Source organism: Pipistrellus kuhlii, unplaced genomic scaffold, assembly GCF_014108245.1.
Source record: "Pipistrellus kuhlii isolate mPipKuh1 unplaced genomic scaffold, mPipKuh1.p scaffold_m20_p_2, whole genome shotgun sequence".
NCBI lineage: Eukaryota > Metazoa > Chordata > Mammalia > Chiroptera > Vespertilionidae > Pipistrellus > Pipistrellus kuhlii.
Window position 1 is genome coordinate 121,654,902 of NW_023425515.1, and position 12,867 is coordinate 121,667,768.

At 41.5% G+C, this 12,867-nt stretch overlaps 1 protein-coding gene across 22 annotated transcripts in view; it reads right to left on the reverse strand.

Annotated features, from left to right (window-relative positions):
* Positions 1-12,867, reverse strand: part of KIF13A (kinesin family member 13A) — a 202,674-nt gene that overhangs the window by 37,929 nt on the left and 151,878 nt on the right. For 16 of the 22 annotated variants that reach the window (XR_006742136.1, XR_006742137.1, XM_045584301.1 and 13 more), the window contains 5 exons: positions 8,956-9,042; positions 8,690-8,856; positions 6,066-6,185; positions 2,021-2,231; positions 737-899 (listed from right to left, as the gene is read on the reverse strand). Coding sequence is in view for 20 of the 22 variants with exons in the window: in XM_045584301.1 (XP_045440257.1) it covers positions 737-899; positions 2,021-2,231; positions 6,066-6,185; positions 8,690-8,856; positions 8,956-9,042 (748 nt within the window). In the remaining 2 variants the exon portion in view is untranslated. The remainder of the gene's footprint in view (positions 1-736; positions 900-2,020; positions 2,232-6,065; positions 6,186-8,689; positions 8,857-8,955; positions 9,043-12,867) is intronic. The other 6 variants (XM_036448091.2, XM_036448086.2, XM_036448102.2 and 3 more) reach the window with 1 other exon arrangement.

Consider the following 12,867-nt stretch of genomic DNA (forward strand, 5'->3'; position numbering starts at 1 on the left):
GAAGAACTATTCTTTTTCAAAGTTTCTCCTTAAAAAGAAAAATTTTCAAGTTGAACTGATGGGAAACATCCAAATGGTTGCAGAGTGCTCTGTGAATGTAAAGACGGCATACCAGTCTTCCTTTCTTATTCTGAAACTTAAAATGTAGTCAAAATGCAGCCAAGTAAGAATACACTGTGTTCTATGCAACAAAACAGACACCTAACCCTCATTTCAGAAGGGGGCATTTGTACAAGAGAGACAAGCAGGTGGGATTACTTTTACTTATTTTTATTTTTTTAATAAAATTTTAAAAATATTTTATTGATTTTGTAAGAGAGGAAGGGAGATAGTTAGAAACATCGATGAGAGAGAGTCATCGATCAGCTGCCTCTTGGACACCCCCTACTGGGGATATGCCCGCAACCAAGGTACATGCCCTTGACCAGAATCGAACCCGGGACCTTTCAGTCCCCAAGCCGACGCTCTATCCATTGAGCCAAACCGGTTTCGGCTACATATTTCTAGTTTTAAAGAAAGCATTTAAATTAGCAAACCCTTGAGGCCACCCAAATTCTCATATTCTGATCATAATATATCTAAGGGCATTTATACAAGGGAAGGTCCGTAGCAGAAGTTTCAAGAAGCATGAAAACTCTGGCTCACTTGAGGATCTCCTTGGGGAGGTTATCTTGGAGGTCAGGTTTACAGTCCATCATACAGGATTCACTAATGCACACCTTGCTCTCATTCTCACCTTTCTATTAGCACTGAGGTTTGTAGCAGGAATCTGCAGAGTCACCTGGTAGTCAGTGAGTTTGCCCATTTCCTCGGCTAAGAAGTTTGCCTCCCTCACCAAGGTGTTAGCCTTAACCAGCTGCTCGCGCAGTTTGGCCAGGCTCTGCCGGAAGAGTTCATCCCTGTGTTGTAGCAAAAAAGGAAATGAGAAAATGGAAAAGCAAAGGAAACAGCAATTTGTTTCTAAGTGAGTCCCCTTTCTCTTCTCAGGGGTCATCATCTTCCCTGGATGTGGCTCGAGTTAATCATCTCTTTGGTAGAGAGAGATGCAGCGTGACTGCAAGAGTCAGAGTAGGACATCTGAAGTAGACTGCTCTGGCTTTTATTTCATTGGCCCAACTTACTAGCTAACCGACTGGCAAGTCATTTAACCTCCCGCCTCAGTTTCCCCTTGTGTGAGATGGGGGGTGAAAATGGTAAAATACAGCAGCAGACATGCAGATTAGATAAACAATAGGTAAATCATTTAGTGACTGGCACATGATAAATGATCAGTAAATGCCCGATGCTGCTTTATTCCTATTAATTATTATTATAACACAGGAGTTTATTAATGGGTCTATAGACTAAGTTGGCTTTTTCAAAATTTGGGCTTTTCACTTACTAGATGGGTGATTGAGATAGACTGAATCATTGATTGGCTGCCTCCTGCACGCCCCCTACTGGAGATCGAGCTCGCAACTAGGGCATGTGCCCTTGACTGGAATTAAACCTGGGACCCTTGAGTCCACAGGCCTATCCACTGAGTCAAACTGACTAGGGCTACCTCAGTTCTGATATAAATGCTTTAAAGTCATTGCTTCTCAGCTTTTTGGCTAAGATAAATGTTTTAAAGTCATAATAAAAATTTTACACTTAAGAGATTTCTTAACACTAAATTATATTTGAATAGAATCTAAAGTCAGGGAAATAAAAAATAAGGAGAAAGGCTTTTTTTTGCTAAGAATTATTCAAATGGAGTGAAAATTTCTACCTCCATTTTAATACCTAACTTTCTAAGCCTTCAAACTTGGGATCATTTTTACTGAAGGTAAGAGGGTGGTGGTATGTCTTTAACAACTAACTACAAACATACCTAGGATGGACAATATCCTTGAAAAGGAAAGCCAATTGCTAACAATCCAGATGTGAGACTAAGATTTCCCTCTGTGCTAGGTCTGTCCCCCTTTACATGTCTCACAATCCTCCCCCAAAGCTCCACAGCCCTGAGCCTTGACTCTGGAGGACCGGGTTCCAGTCTTACCTCTCCTCTGCCCACTGGGTCACCTTCTGCTGAGCAGTCTGGCCGTAGGCCAGGCGGCCAGGGCCGCTGCTCTGGGGCTGCCTCTCCGGGGAGAGCTGCTGGCGGAGCTGCTCCAGCTCCCGCTCATACATGAGCCGCTGCTCCTCCAGCGCACTCCGCTTCTCCTCCAGGTATTGCTTCTCCAGGACCTGCACCACATTTTGAACTGGGTCTGGTGAGTCAAGGGACAAGGCAAGGTGTCTTCAGTGGTGGCTAAGACAGGTGCCCGCCTGTGCGGCTTCAGCAAGAACCTTCCTCTTCCTCCCCCAGAATCCAACCTTCCCATGTGCTCCCTTAAGGGAGGCCTGAGTGGCCCTGTCAGACAGAACACTCTGAGTTTCCTTTTCACTAACGTGTTAGATAAATTTCCTACACGTAAACATGTTACTTGCTTCAATTTGATGAGCTTATCCTAATGTTAAGTCATTAACCTTATAAGCAGAGAGAAGAGAAGGGGATGGTGTCCTATACACTGGGGAAAAACGTCACAAAATCGAGGACAAGAGCATAGATAGCCACACAGATCTGACTGTTATGGTCGTGAATTTTTATGCTCACTTAGCATTCAGTTTTGGTACATGACAAAGGGTTTGTATTTCTGATTTTAACCAGAAATCACGCTACGCCTGAATTTCTCTAATGTGAGAGGAACACAAAACTTATAGATCATATTGATTGAGTACAGGGTCGGGCAATTTCTCAGGTGCTAATAACTAAGAGGGCAATTCACTTATAAAAATAAAAGGTTATTTTTTGTAATTTTTTTCCTGCTGCAGATCTAGAGTTCAGCAACGTGAACGTGGGTGAACAGCATAGAGATGCTGACAGGCCACGCTCAGAAGGGCCATTCTATGACTAGAGGTGGCTGCGATGTAGGTAAGATTTGGTCCTGACGTGTTCACTGGCTGAGAGAGGACATCACTTGGTAACGAACTCAAAGCCAAGGAGAAAGACTAAGGCACTGACCACATATACAAAAAAGAATGTTACCGGCCTCTCTAAGTAAGTAGGTTGTAGGGAAACGGTATGTTAAACCCCCTGGAAAATCACCATAAATATTTCACTGAAGTATAGGGGACCTAGATTAAATGTGCCATATTCTCAGACTAGCTGGGGCTTAACTTCCTCCTTGTACATGAACACACTTGCCTGCTACTAAGTGCTATTTGTGTTGTATTTCTATTTATTGACTCTCAGTTTAACTTCCAAAATAAGAGTGGGAAATTAAGATTTTGTATAACATCTGATAATAGCTACTGATAGACTTTTCCAGATGGTCCTTAACAATTTGGGAAATAAATGTGTAAGTTGTACTAATATTCTACATGAGCAGTAAGAGAGAAAAAAAAAAGAGCATATTAGATGAAAAAAAAATTAAATCATACAAAACAAAAAGTAGAAAGCAATTAAAATATCACAATATGCACAGTGTATTAAGCTGTTTTAATACAAGTAACAACTGCAATACAGTAATAATTTATTAGCTGCTGGCTATATCTCAAGTAGAGGAACACACCCTATGCGTGCATCATCTCATGAAAGCGTTGCATAAAAACTAAGAGTGGATATCATTTCATTTTAAAGTTGAGGACACTGGGGCTCAGTAAGGTTAAGAAGCTGACCTAAGATCGCATCTGACCTCAGACCAGCGCTAACGGGCTGGGGTAGACATAAACTTAATAATCAATTAGTGTAGTATTCTCACCTCCAATGTTTTGCTCAGAATTAGTACTCTCTTAAAGAATACAGGATGGGGCAAAAGTAGGCTTATAATTATTCATACAAAAATAATACAACAATTAATAACTATTAATACAATAATAAATTCTGTGTTTCACGTACTCATAATTATAAACCTTCTTTTGCCCCATTCTGTATTTAAAAAAAATTTATGTCTTTGCTAATATAAAATTCTCAAATTCAGCATTTTTCAAAGCAGAATGGTTTTCTTTATAGAGTCCTGACATAGGGTTCCTAAAATAGTTTCTTGAAAAACTGATGGAAAATCAACCACCCCTCTCACCTCATCCCCAGGGGGGGAAAAAAAAGATCCTAAAGAAAGGCAGACTATGAGTGGACAAGACATTTCCGATAGAATAAAAATATATGTATCCCAAAGCATAGAACTTCTGACATAACCTAAAACTTCTGAAAAAAATGTGAATAATATGATGAATTTTTAAAAGGGATTCTGTAAGGGCTAGAGAAGGAAAGTTCTCTTAGAATTAAAAAATATATTTTTCAAATAGTATATTTTTAGTGCTCTATTTAGATTTTAGGTTTAAAAAGTACAAAATTAGGTCCTCATTATTTATTTATATTTATGCACAGCCTTACTTTCAAGAATTCAACTTAGTGTTTACGAATCTTTTCTAGAGAGACAAAACTGGAAAACACACCATTCTATAAAATTATATGCTAGGGTTTTTGCTAAAACACTGAATAAGATACTTAATCTTTATTTCTGCTTGTTGGCCCGTGGTGTGTAGAAATGCACATGATCCTAAATGACTGAAGCAGAGGGATTTCGCCCCAAGGTTCCACACCACACAGAGGCATGTGATGGATGCTGCTTACACTGCTTTAGCACTGCCATGACCAACACCCCCAACACTCACTAGGCTCTGTCAGTGGCAACAAATCAATGTGCAGAGACGGAGGATGGAGCCACCAAAGCATCCCTCCCCCGCGCCTGCCCCACCACAGCTGGTCAGGTGAGCCCTGACGGGGACTCTGGGTCTGGCCATGCCACGCAGCCCTGGTAGAGGTACAAGGGGCTGAGAGTGTTCTTTTTAAACTTCTGATCCTAACACATGTCTGGAAACACTGTTCTCTTACATATATTTGACAATATTTCCTTTTCAAATTAATTAACCAGTTTCAAGCTTTTATCAGTACCCATATTAAAAAATAAATAAAAATAGATCACCCTAATCAGCAAGTCCATCTGACTCTATAATATAACCTAGGACAGAAAAACGAAAGAGTATTTGGTTTATTCTCAAATGACCAATCAACTACCAAGAGAGTGTCCACAGTTTTAATTCCCCCCTATCACTTTTCTCCTTTTGAATGAGCTGTTTTAAAACTCAGTGAGCCTGGTGCCTAAGGCCAAGATACCAAGAGGCTGGTATTTTAGGAAAGGAAAAGGGACCGCAGTGACTTTGGGCAGAGCACTTCTCTTCTTTATTAGTTCATTGTTTCCCTGGTATGTAACTATAAAATGAAATGAGCTCAAACTTACTTGTCTGTCCCAAGAATAGAAAAGAGGGTGGTGGTGAAGGTGGTAGTAGTTGGAGGGCTTTTAAGTGATAAAGAGAATTAAGATTCATTCACACCGGGAGGCCCATCGCACTAAATTGAAGGGAAGCAAATCCCTTTGGGAGAAAAAAACCTTTTAATCCCAGATGGAATAAGTGGGCTATTTGACCCTTCACTACCCCTTAATTGCGCTTTAGAGCTACCGTCCACTCTGTGAAATGAGATGGGTGTCTGATTCCTAATTGCGAACCCTTAGGAAGAAAGCATTATTGTCTACAGACACTAGATTTGCTTTTACTCTTAATTCAAATGAACGGAGTTTTGATCATTATTTCCCCTGGTGACTCGAAAATACATTATTCTAGTCTGTTACTGGGATAATGCAGGTAAATGAATGTGTAGGAATAAGACATTTTGATTGCTGAGCTGTCAACAGTAATGAAGCCATCAGCCACACGAGCAATACATAATACCAGTCACACGTGTGCTGTTGGATGCCGAGGGAAAAGAATAGCTACCAGATTGTAACTATGGGGAAAGTAGTGGAGCTGGGACATGGGGAGGCAGGAGTCTTAATTAAAAAGGGAATATCCCTTAATCAAGAATACAGAGTACTGCTGGCAGGCAGGAAAGGTCAGCTTCCCAGTCACGTTAGCTTTTGCCAAAGCACAGAGCACAAGCATCACTCAGCAGCACCGCCAAAACCCCGTCACGCTCCCTCATGCTAATGCCAATCAGTTAAGACCTTTATCCCACTGTTTGTGGAGCAGCTTCGTCTGAAACCACAGGAGAGGGAAGAGAATCTTCAGATAGGACCACCAAGGGGACGACCACCAGGCAGACAGGCTTATCATCGGGAAGCCACCTGGCAGCAGAGGGGCATCGCATCAACACTGTCCAGCCGCCCGCGTTGCCGTACTCGCACCAGAGCACAGCTGTGTGCCTCACAGGGAAGTCCATTTACCAATGGAACCGGGTAACCCATGGGGAGGGGAGGGGAAAACATTACTTTCAAACAGACAATCAACACTAGAAAGCAAAGCCAGATCCGGAATACAAATGAGTAACTCATGTTAATGCCGTGAGCCAGGCCACTGATGACTAAATGGTTTGGCCGAGGATTGAAGGAATGAATGAATGCTGACTAAACTCTCACTGGTTATTCAGGGGTTCACTATGCATATGACAAGTACACAGCAATCAGATTAAATTAGAAACCTGTGATACGGGATGATACAGGATTCAATTGATATTCTGCCGAGTTAGAGGATCGCCACATCTAGAATCTGCCACCTCCTTGGATTACAGAATGGGAGTTCCTGCACCTGGAGTTTTGTCCTATAGCCTCCTGTCACACCCGGTGTCCCTCCAGGCCTCTAAACATCATTCCCGGGAGGCTTGTTGCTCAGACAGGTTGTTAAACGACCTGTTAATATGATCCCCATGCCTGAATGTCTGGAATTCTCCCACCTGGTGAACAAGTGGCAGAGTGGACTGAAGAGTGATTTGTAGCTGAGGTCCACCCTGTGCTGCAGTGTCCAAAGCTCCAGGAGCTAATGTAATCTCTAATGTAAATGTTTAAAAGGAGAAATTACCAAACTTCAGTAATGAAGTTAACTCTCCCCTTCCTTTTTTGCTGCTGTTAGACTGCGACATTTCTCAATCTGGCCTTTACTTCATTTTACCTCATTTTTATAATTAAAAAAGAGGGGTCCTTGAGGCTGAAAATTCAGAGAGATAACAGATAAAAATATTTTTGAAAAATTTTATTTATAGATTTTAGAGAGGAGAGAAACATTGACTTGTTGTTCCACTTATTTATGTATTCACTGGCTGCTTTTTGTATGTGCCCTGACTGGGGATCGAACCCACAACCCTGGCATATTGGGATGAAGCTCTATCCAACTGAGCTAGCTACCCAGCTAAAGCCAAAGATAAAAATGTTTATTCTTGCAACAGAATCATACTGTTGCAAGAATAAAAATGTTTATTCTTGCAACAGTATGATATGCCAGAGCAACTATTCACTAGCCATATTCAAATTCTCCCTAGATAGGTTTATTCAAAGAGTAGAGTGAGGAAATAAATATTGACTATGAAAACCACAATACTCTTTAAGCAACCTGTCAGATAAAGGTTACCCATCATAGAGCTCTGAGGGTTACTGGGGTCCCTTCTTTGTTCAAGTTGGGGATCCTCAAGTATCCAAAGAACAGGTGAACAGGAAAATTAGGTTGGACAAAGTCCAGAAGCCAACTTGCTCAGATGCTCCTGAATGTAGCCTCAACTATATCCCTGCAAAATAGTGCTGGTTTTAGAAACGCAGTCTGTAGCAAGAGAACTTTCCTGTTCTGCATCTAGTTCCCAGGTACTAAGTGTGGTGATTGGAAGACTAGGAAATGGGAAAAGAAGAGAAGATTTATAAAACAGCAAACAAGAAAAAATTTAGTGTGTATTTTACTGAACTCATAAAAGTGTGTATGAGTACAGGAAAAAGGAGGTAAAGAACAGATAGGAAGAACTTCAATATAATTGTTGAAAAACTTCTGGAAGGAGAGAACCAGAAATAATGCTTTAAAGAGATTGTCTCCCTCCAAGATCTGAGACAGGCTGAGCATAGGTCAAGCAAAGAGTCCATAAAGGCTTTTGTTTTAGCCATCATTTAAAAATAACTCTCTTTGGAGGTATCATTCCAACTGAGTTTACAGTAAAGTGTGGCTTTTCTCTCTCCATCGGACTCTATTTGGCATTCCAGGATTAGTACTCTCTTGGTGATTTTCATGCTCTGAAGGACTCAGAAATGATAGGCCCACCAAGGGGAAATTTGATAAGGAATTTATCACAGTCACTCAGTACTCGAGGACCATGGAAATCTTACCACAACTGGCTTGGAAACAAGAGGCCTCAAATGCCGAAACCGGTTTGGCTCAGTGGATAGAGCGTCGGCCTGCAGACTGAAAGGTCCCGGGTTCAATTCCGGTCAAGGGCACGTACCTTTGTTGCGGGCACATTCCCAGTAGGGGGTGTGCAAAAGGCAGCTGGTCGATGTTTCTCTCTCATCGACATTTCTAACTCTCTATCCCTCTCAATTCCTCTCTGTGTAAAATCAATAAAATATATATTAACAAAAAAAAAAAAAAAAAAAAGGCCTCAAAAAGATCCCACCCTCTTCCTGGTTACACTTGAGGGAGCCAACCAGGCCCTGCAATACTCCCATTCGCCCCTCACATACGACCTTTTTAAGGAATTAGCTATTTGCTGTGCCTCAGTGTTCAGGATGGCACAATAACTTTACACATATAGTACTTATCCCTCATTGAATGCTGTGAGACAAGGAACTGCCCAAGACAAAGAAATCTGAGGCCTTACCGTTACTATTCAGTGTTTTCATGATAACCTCCATCTGTGCAAATTCATAGTTATAGTCTGGTTCCGAAGAAGCTTCACTGGCTGCATCCAGGTCATGCTCCGGAGGCCCTGTTTCTTTTTCGAAGTCTTTCAACCAATCTCGCCGTTTCCTCTTAGGCAAATTAATTCTGTGGGGTTTTTCACCATTAGAGAAAATTAACTTGCTTTGCTCTCAGGTAACAGAAAAAAAATGTATATGAAAATATTAGTGAACACAAAGATGTTACCTAAAAAAGTGGTTATTTCCCCACAGGATTCTATCACCGTGCCACAGCTGGGTGGTATTGCACACGAGGGTACCATTTACACAGGACCTGAAGGAACACCAGGGAAAATGTCAGCTGAATGGTAAAGAACACAAAACCCAGCCCCTGTAGCTAAAGAGATTACTGGGGAGACTTGCTGATAACAGGAAAGTCTAAGACCAACAAGTAGGCATCTTCAACAAATTAAATACAAGAAAAAAGGGGAGGGGGTAGTGTGAGGGGAAGCATTCATGGGCTAAAAGAGGTCTAAGAAACACAATAAACAATGACAAATGGTTGACTCTTATTTGGATCCTGATTTCAAAAAACAACAGAGAAAGAACATTTATGGGGAAATCTGAATACTGACTGAATATATAATGTTAGTAAGAAATTACTGTTATTTACTTTAGGTATAATGGTATTAAAGTGATGTTTAAGAATATTCATATTTTATTAAAAAATACATTTTTATTGATTTCAGAGAGAAAGGGAGAGGGAGAGAGATAGAAACATCAATGATGAGAGAGAATCATTGATCAGCTGCCTCCTGCACACTCCCTACTGGGGATTGAGCCCGAAATCCAGGCATGTGCCCTTAATTGGGACTGAACCTGAGACCTTTCAGTCCACAGGCAATGCTTTATCCACTGAGCCAAACCAGCTAAGGCAAGAATATTCATATTTTAGAGACACAAGCTGAGAAATTTATGAATGCAAAGATGTAACATCTTGATTTGCTTTAACATAACCCAGAGGGGAGGAGGGAAGAGACTGGAAGACATATAAATAAAGCAAAATTGTCTACAATGTGCTCATTTTGAAGCTGGATTACGGATATATGGGATGCATTATACGATCTTTTCACTTTCATATCTTTAAAATTTTCCATAAGGAAAAAAAAATTACCATGTTTAAATCCCAAATAGTAACAAAACATCTTGTGAAGCAAAACAAACAAATCCAATGTCCTACTGGATATCTCCTGGTCGTCATCTCAAGAACACTTCAAAATATCCCAAACTGAACTCATTACCATTCAGACTACCATCCTCCAAATGCATTTCTCCTCTTGTACTTTTTATTTTGGTTTAGCCGCTCCACTGTTTATGTTTATCTGGTCCCCAAGATAAAATCCTGTGATCGTGGGTGACTTTCCTTTTCCTTCACTGACTGAGTCCCTACTCTGTCCCCAAACAGATCAAGGAAACTTTCCTTTCAAATAATACTCAATACATTTTGTTCTTCACCTCTACTGCCACTTTCTGTGTACCCATAGCAACATTTATAATAAATATCTTAACTGACCACCCCACACTTCCAGTCCTACAAACACCCCACACTGCTGCAGTGATCAGATTTGCAGGTTATAAAGATCACTTTGGAAAAAGCACTTATCTTCCTGTATTATAATTGCTTCCTATGAAATATTGCTTCTATACATTCTCTTCCACCAGGCTTTGAATTCCTATAGTGGGGCATTCCCAGGACAGAGCCTGGAGAATGCTGAATGAGTGAACTGTTACCCTGAGGTTCAAGGAAGAGAAGGGAACTATTACCCTGGGCAGGATGGGAGGAAAAAGAAGAGTAGAATAAAAAAACATGAAATTGGAAATAAAACTGGGTAAAATAATTTGCTGATTGAAATCATTTTTTAGATACAGTGGTTGAAGAGAATATGACTAAGCCATCATGTTGCACACTATACATATATATATAATTTTACTTGTTAACTAGGGGCCTGATGCATGAAGTTTGTGCAAGAGTAGGTCTTCTTTTCCCTGGGTGCTGGCACCGGCTTCCCGCCAGCACCCAGGACCTGGGTTTTCCTCAGGCACCCGGGACCCAGGCTTCCTTCACAGCCCCAGCTTTGTCAGGAAGGACATCTGGTTAATTAGCATATTATGCTTTTATTATTATAGGTTTTCTATACATTAAACCCTAATATGCAAATAGACCAAACAATAGAACAACCAGTCACTATGACATGCACTGACCACTAGGGGCGCACATGGAACATAGTGGCCATTGGCAGCAGGTGGCAGAGGGCAGAACATGGTGGGCATTGGCTGCATCGGGTTGGTGGAATAGGTGAGCAGGGGCGCCAGACCAAGGTGGGGCACCAGTTGCTGTCATCGGAGTGAGCCTCTAGTGGTTTAGTGAAAATTCTTTGCTCCCGTGTGCAACAGTCCTGCCAAATGCTCACACTTGCTGCTGGTGCTGGCCCCACTTGTACCCACTGCCAGCACTAGCCCCGCTTGCACTCACAGCCAGCGCTGGAGCTGCTGCTTGCACCTGCTACTGGTGCTTGGTGACAGTCCCAGTCGTTCAGCACCATTAGCAGATGTGAGCGGTGGCTGTCGGCCTTGATTGCCCCTGAGGGCTTCTCCACCGCTCCCTGCTCCTGGGAGGCGTTTGGGGCAGCAGCCACAGCTTGCACCCTCTGATGTCACCAGCCCCAATTGCTTTGTGCCGTCAGTGGGTGCGAGCAGGGCTGGAGCCATCAGCACATGGGAACAGTGGTGGCGGGGCTACCAGCAGACAGGGAACCGGGAGAGCAGGGGTGTCGAGGATGGGCTGAGACCTGCCCCTGTGCCCACCGCAGCCTGTGGCCCACAGTTCCTTTCAAGGTGCATGAATTTGTCCACTGGGCCCCTAGTATTTCAATAAAGCCAAAAAAGAGGGTATTAAAAAAAAAAAAAAATCCAGCCCCGGCAGGGTGGGTCAGTTGTTTGGGGTGTTGTCCAAAAGGCTGCAGGTTCAGTTCCTGATCAGTGAGCACATCTAAGTTACAGGTTCGATCCCCAGTCATCAGGCACATACAGGAGACAACCAATTGATATTTCTCTCTTGCATTAATGTTTTTCTCTCTTTCTCTTTAAAAATCAATAAAAACATATCTTCAGGTGAAGATTAAAAATACACTCAGAGCCTCTAATAGAGAAGGATACAATTTAAAGCTAAAGACTATTTGAACTTGGAATAAGTAAAATTAAGGAATAGTATCATCTTACCATTAAATATTTTAATAATCACCCTATATAATAAAGAGCTAATATGTTTATTAGACTGAACAGCAGAACGACCGTCCAAATGACCTTCCAGATGACCATCCGATGACCTTCCGGATGAGGCCAGGGCTGTGAGGGCCAGCCGGAGTTGTGAGGGTGGAGCCCTTATCACTATAAGATCTATAAACGTTCATGCATCAGGTATGCTATTATTGGTCTCAGTTTTTTATCACTTAGACATTTATATGGCCAATATTAAGAGAATAATTTGAAATGAGTAAAACATTTTCCTCATAAATATGAATGTCCTGAATTGCAATATGTACAATATGTTAATGATTATCTTTTTAAAAAAATATAATTTTATTGATTTTTTCAGAGAGGAGGAGAGAGGGATAGAGAGCTAGAAACGTCGATGAGAGAGAAACATCGACCAGCTGCCTCTTGCACACCCCCTACTGGGGATGTGCCCGCAACCAATGTACATGCCCTTGACCAGAATCGAACCTGGGACCTTTCAGTCCGAAGAACGACACTCTACCACTGAGCCAAACCAGTTTCGGCAATGATTATCTTTTAATAGGAATAAAAATATAAATATATTGTCTTGTCAATTCTCAAATTTTTACATATTATAAATAATTTTTCAAAACATTGGAGCTGTTTAACTAATTTTTACACAATGGTTAAACTGAGTAACAACTAATTTTATTCAATATTTATTATGTGTCATGCACTGAGCCATGGGATTTACATGTGTGTCTACCATTAGCTTCACTAACCAAAGGAGGAAACTGAAGTTTAGATAAACAATGTGTGTTCTCCAAAATCTACCCAGCTAGTCAAGGCAGAATCAGCCAGCCCCAAAGCTGGGGCTGGACTT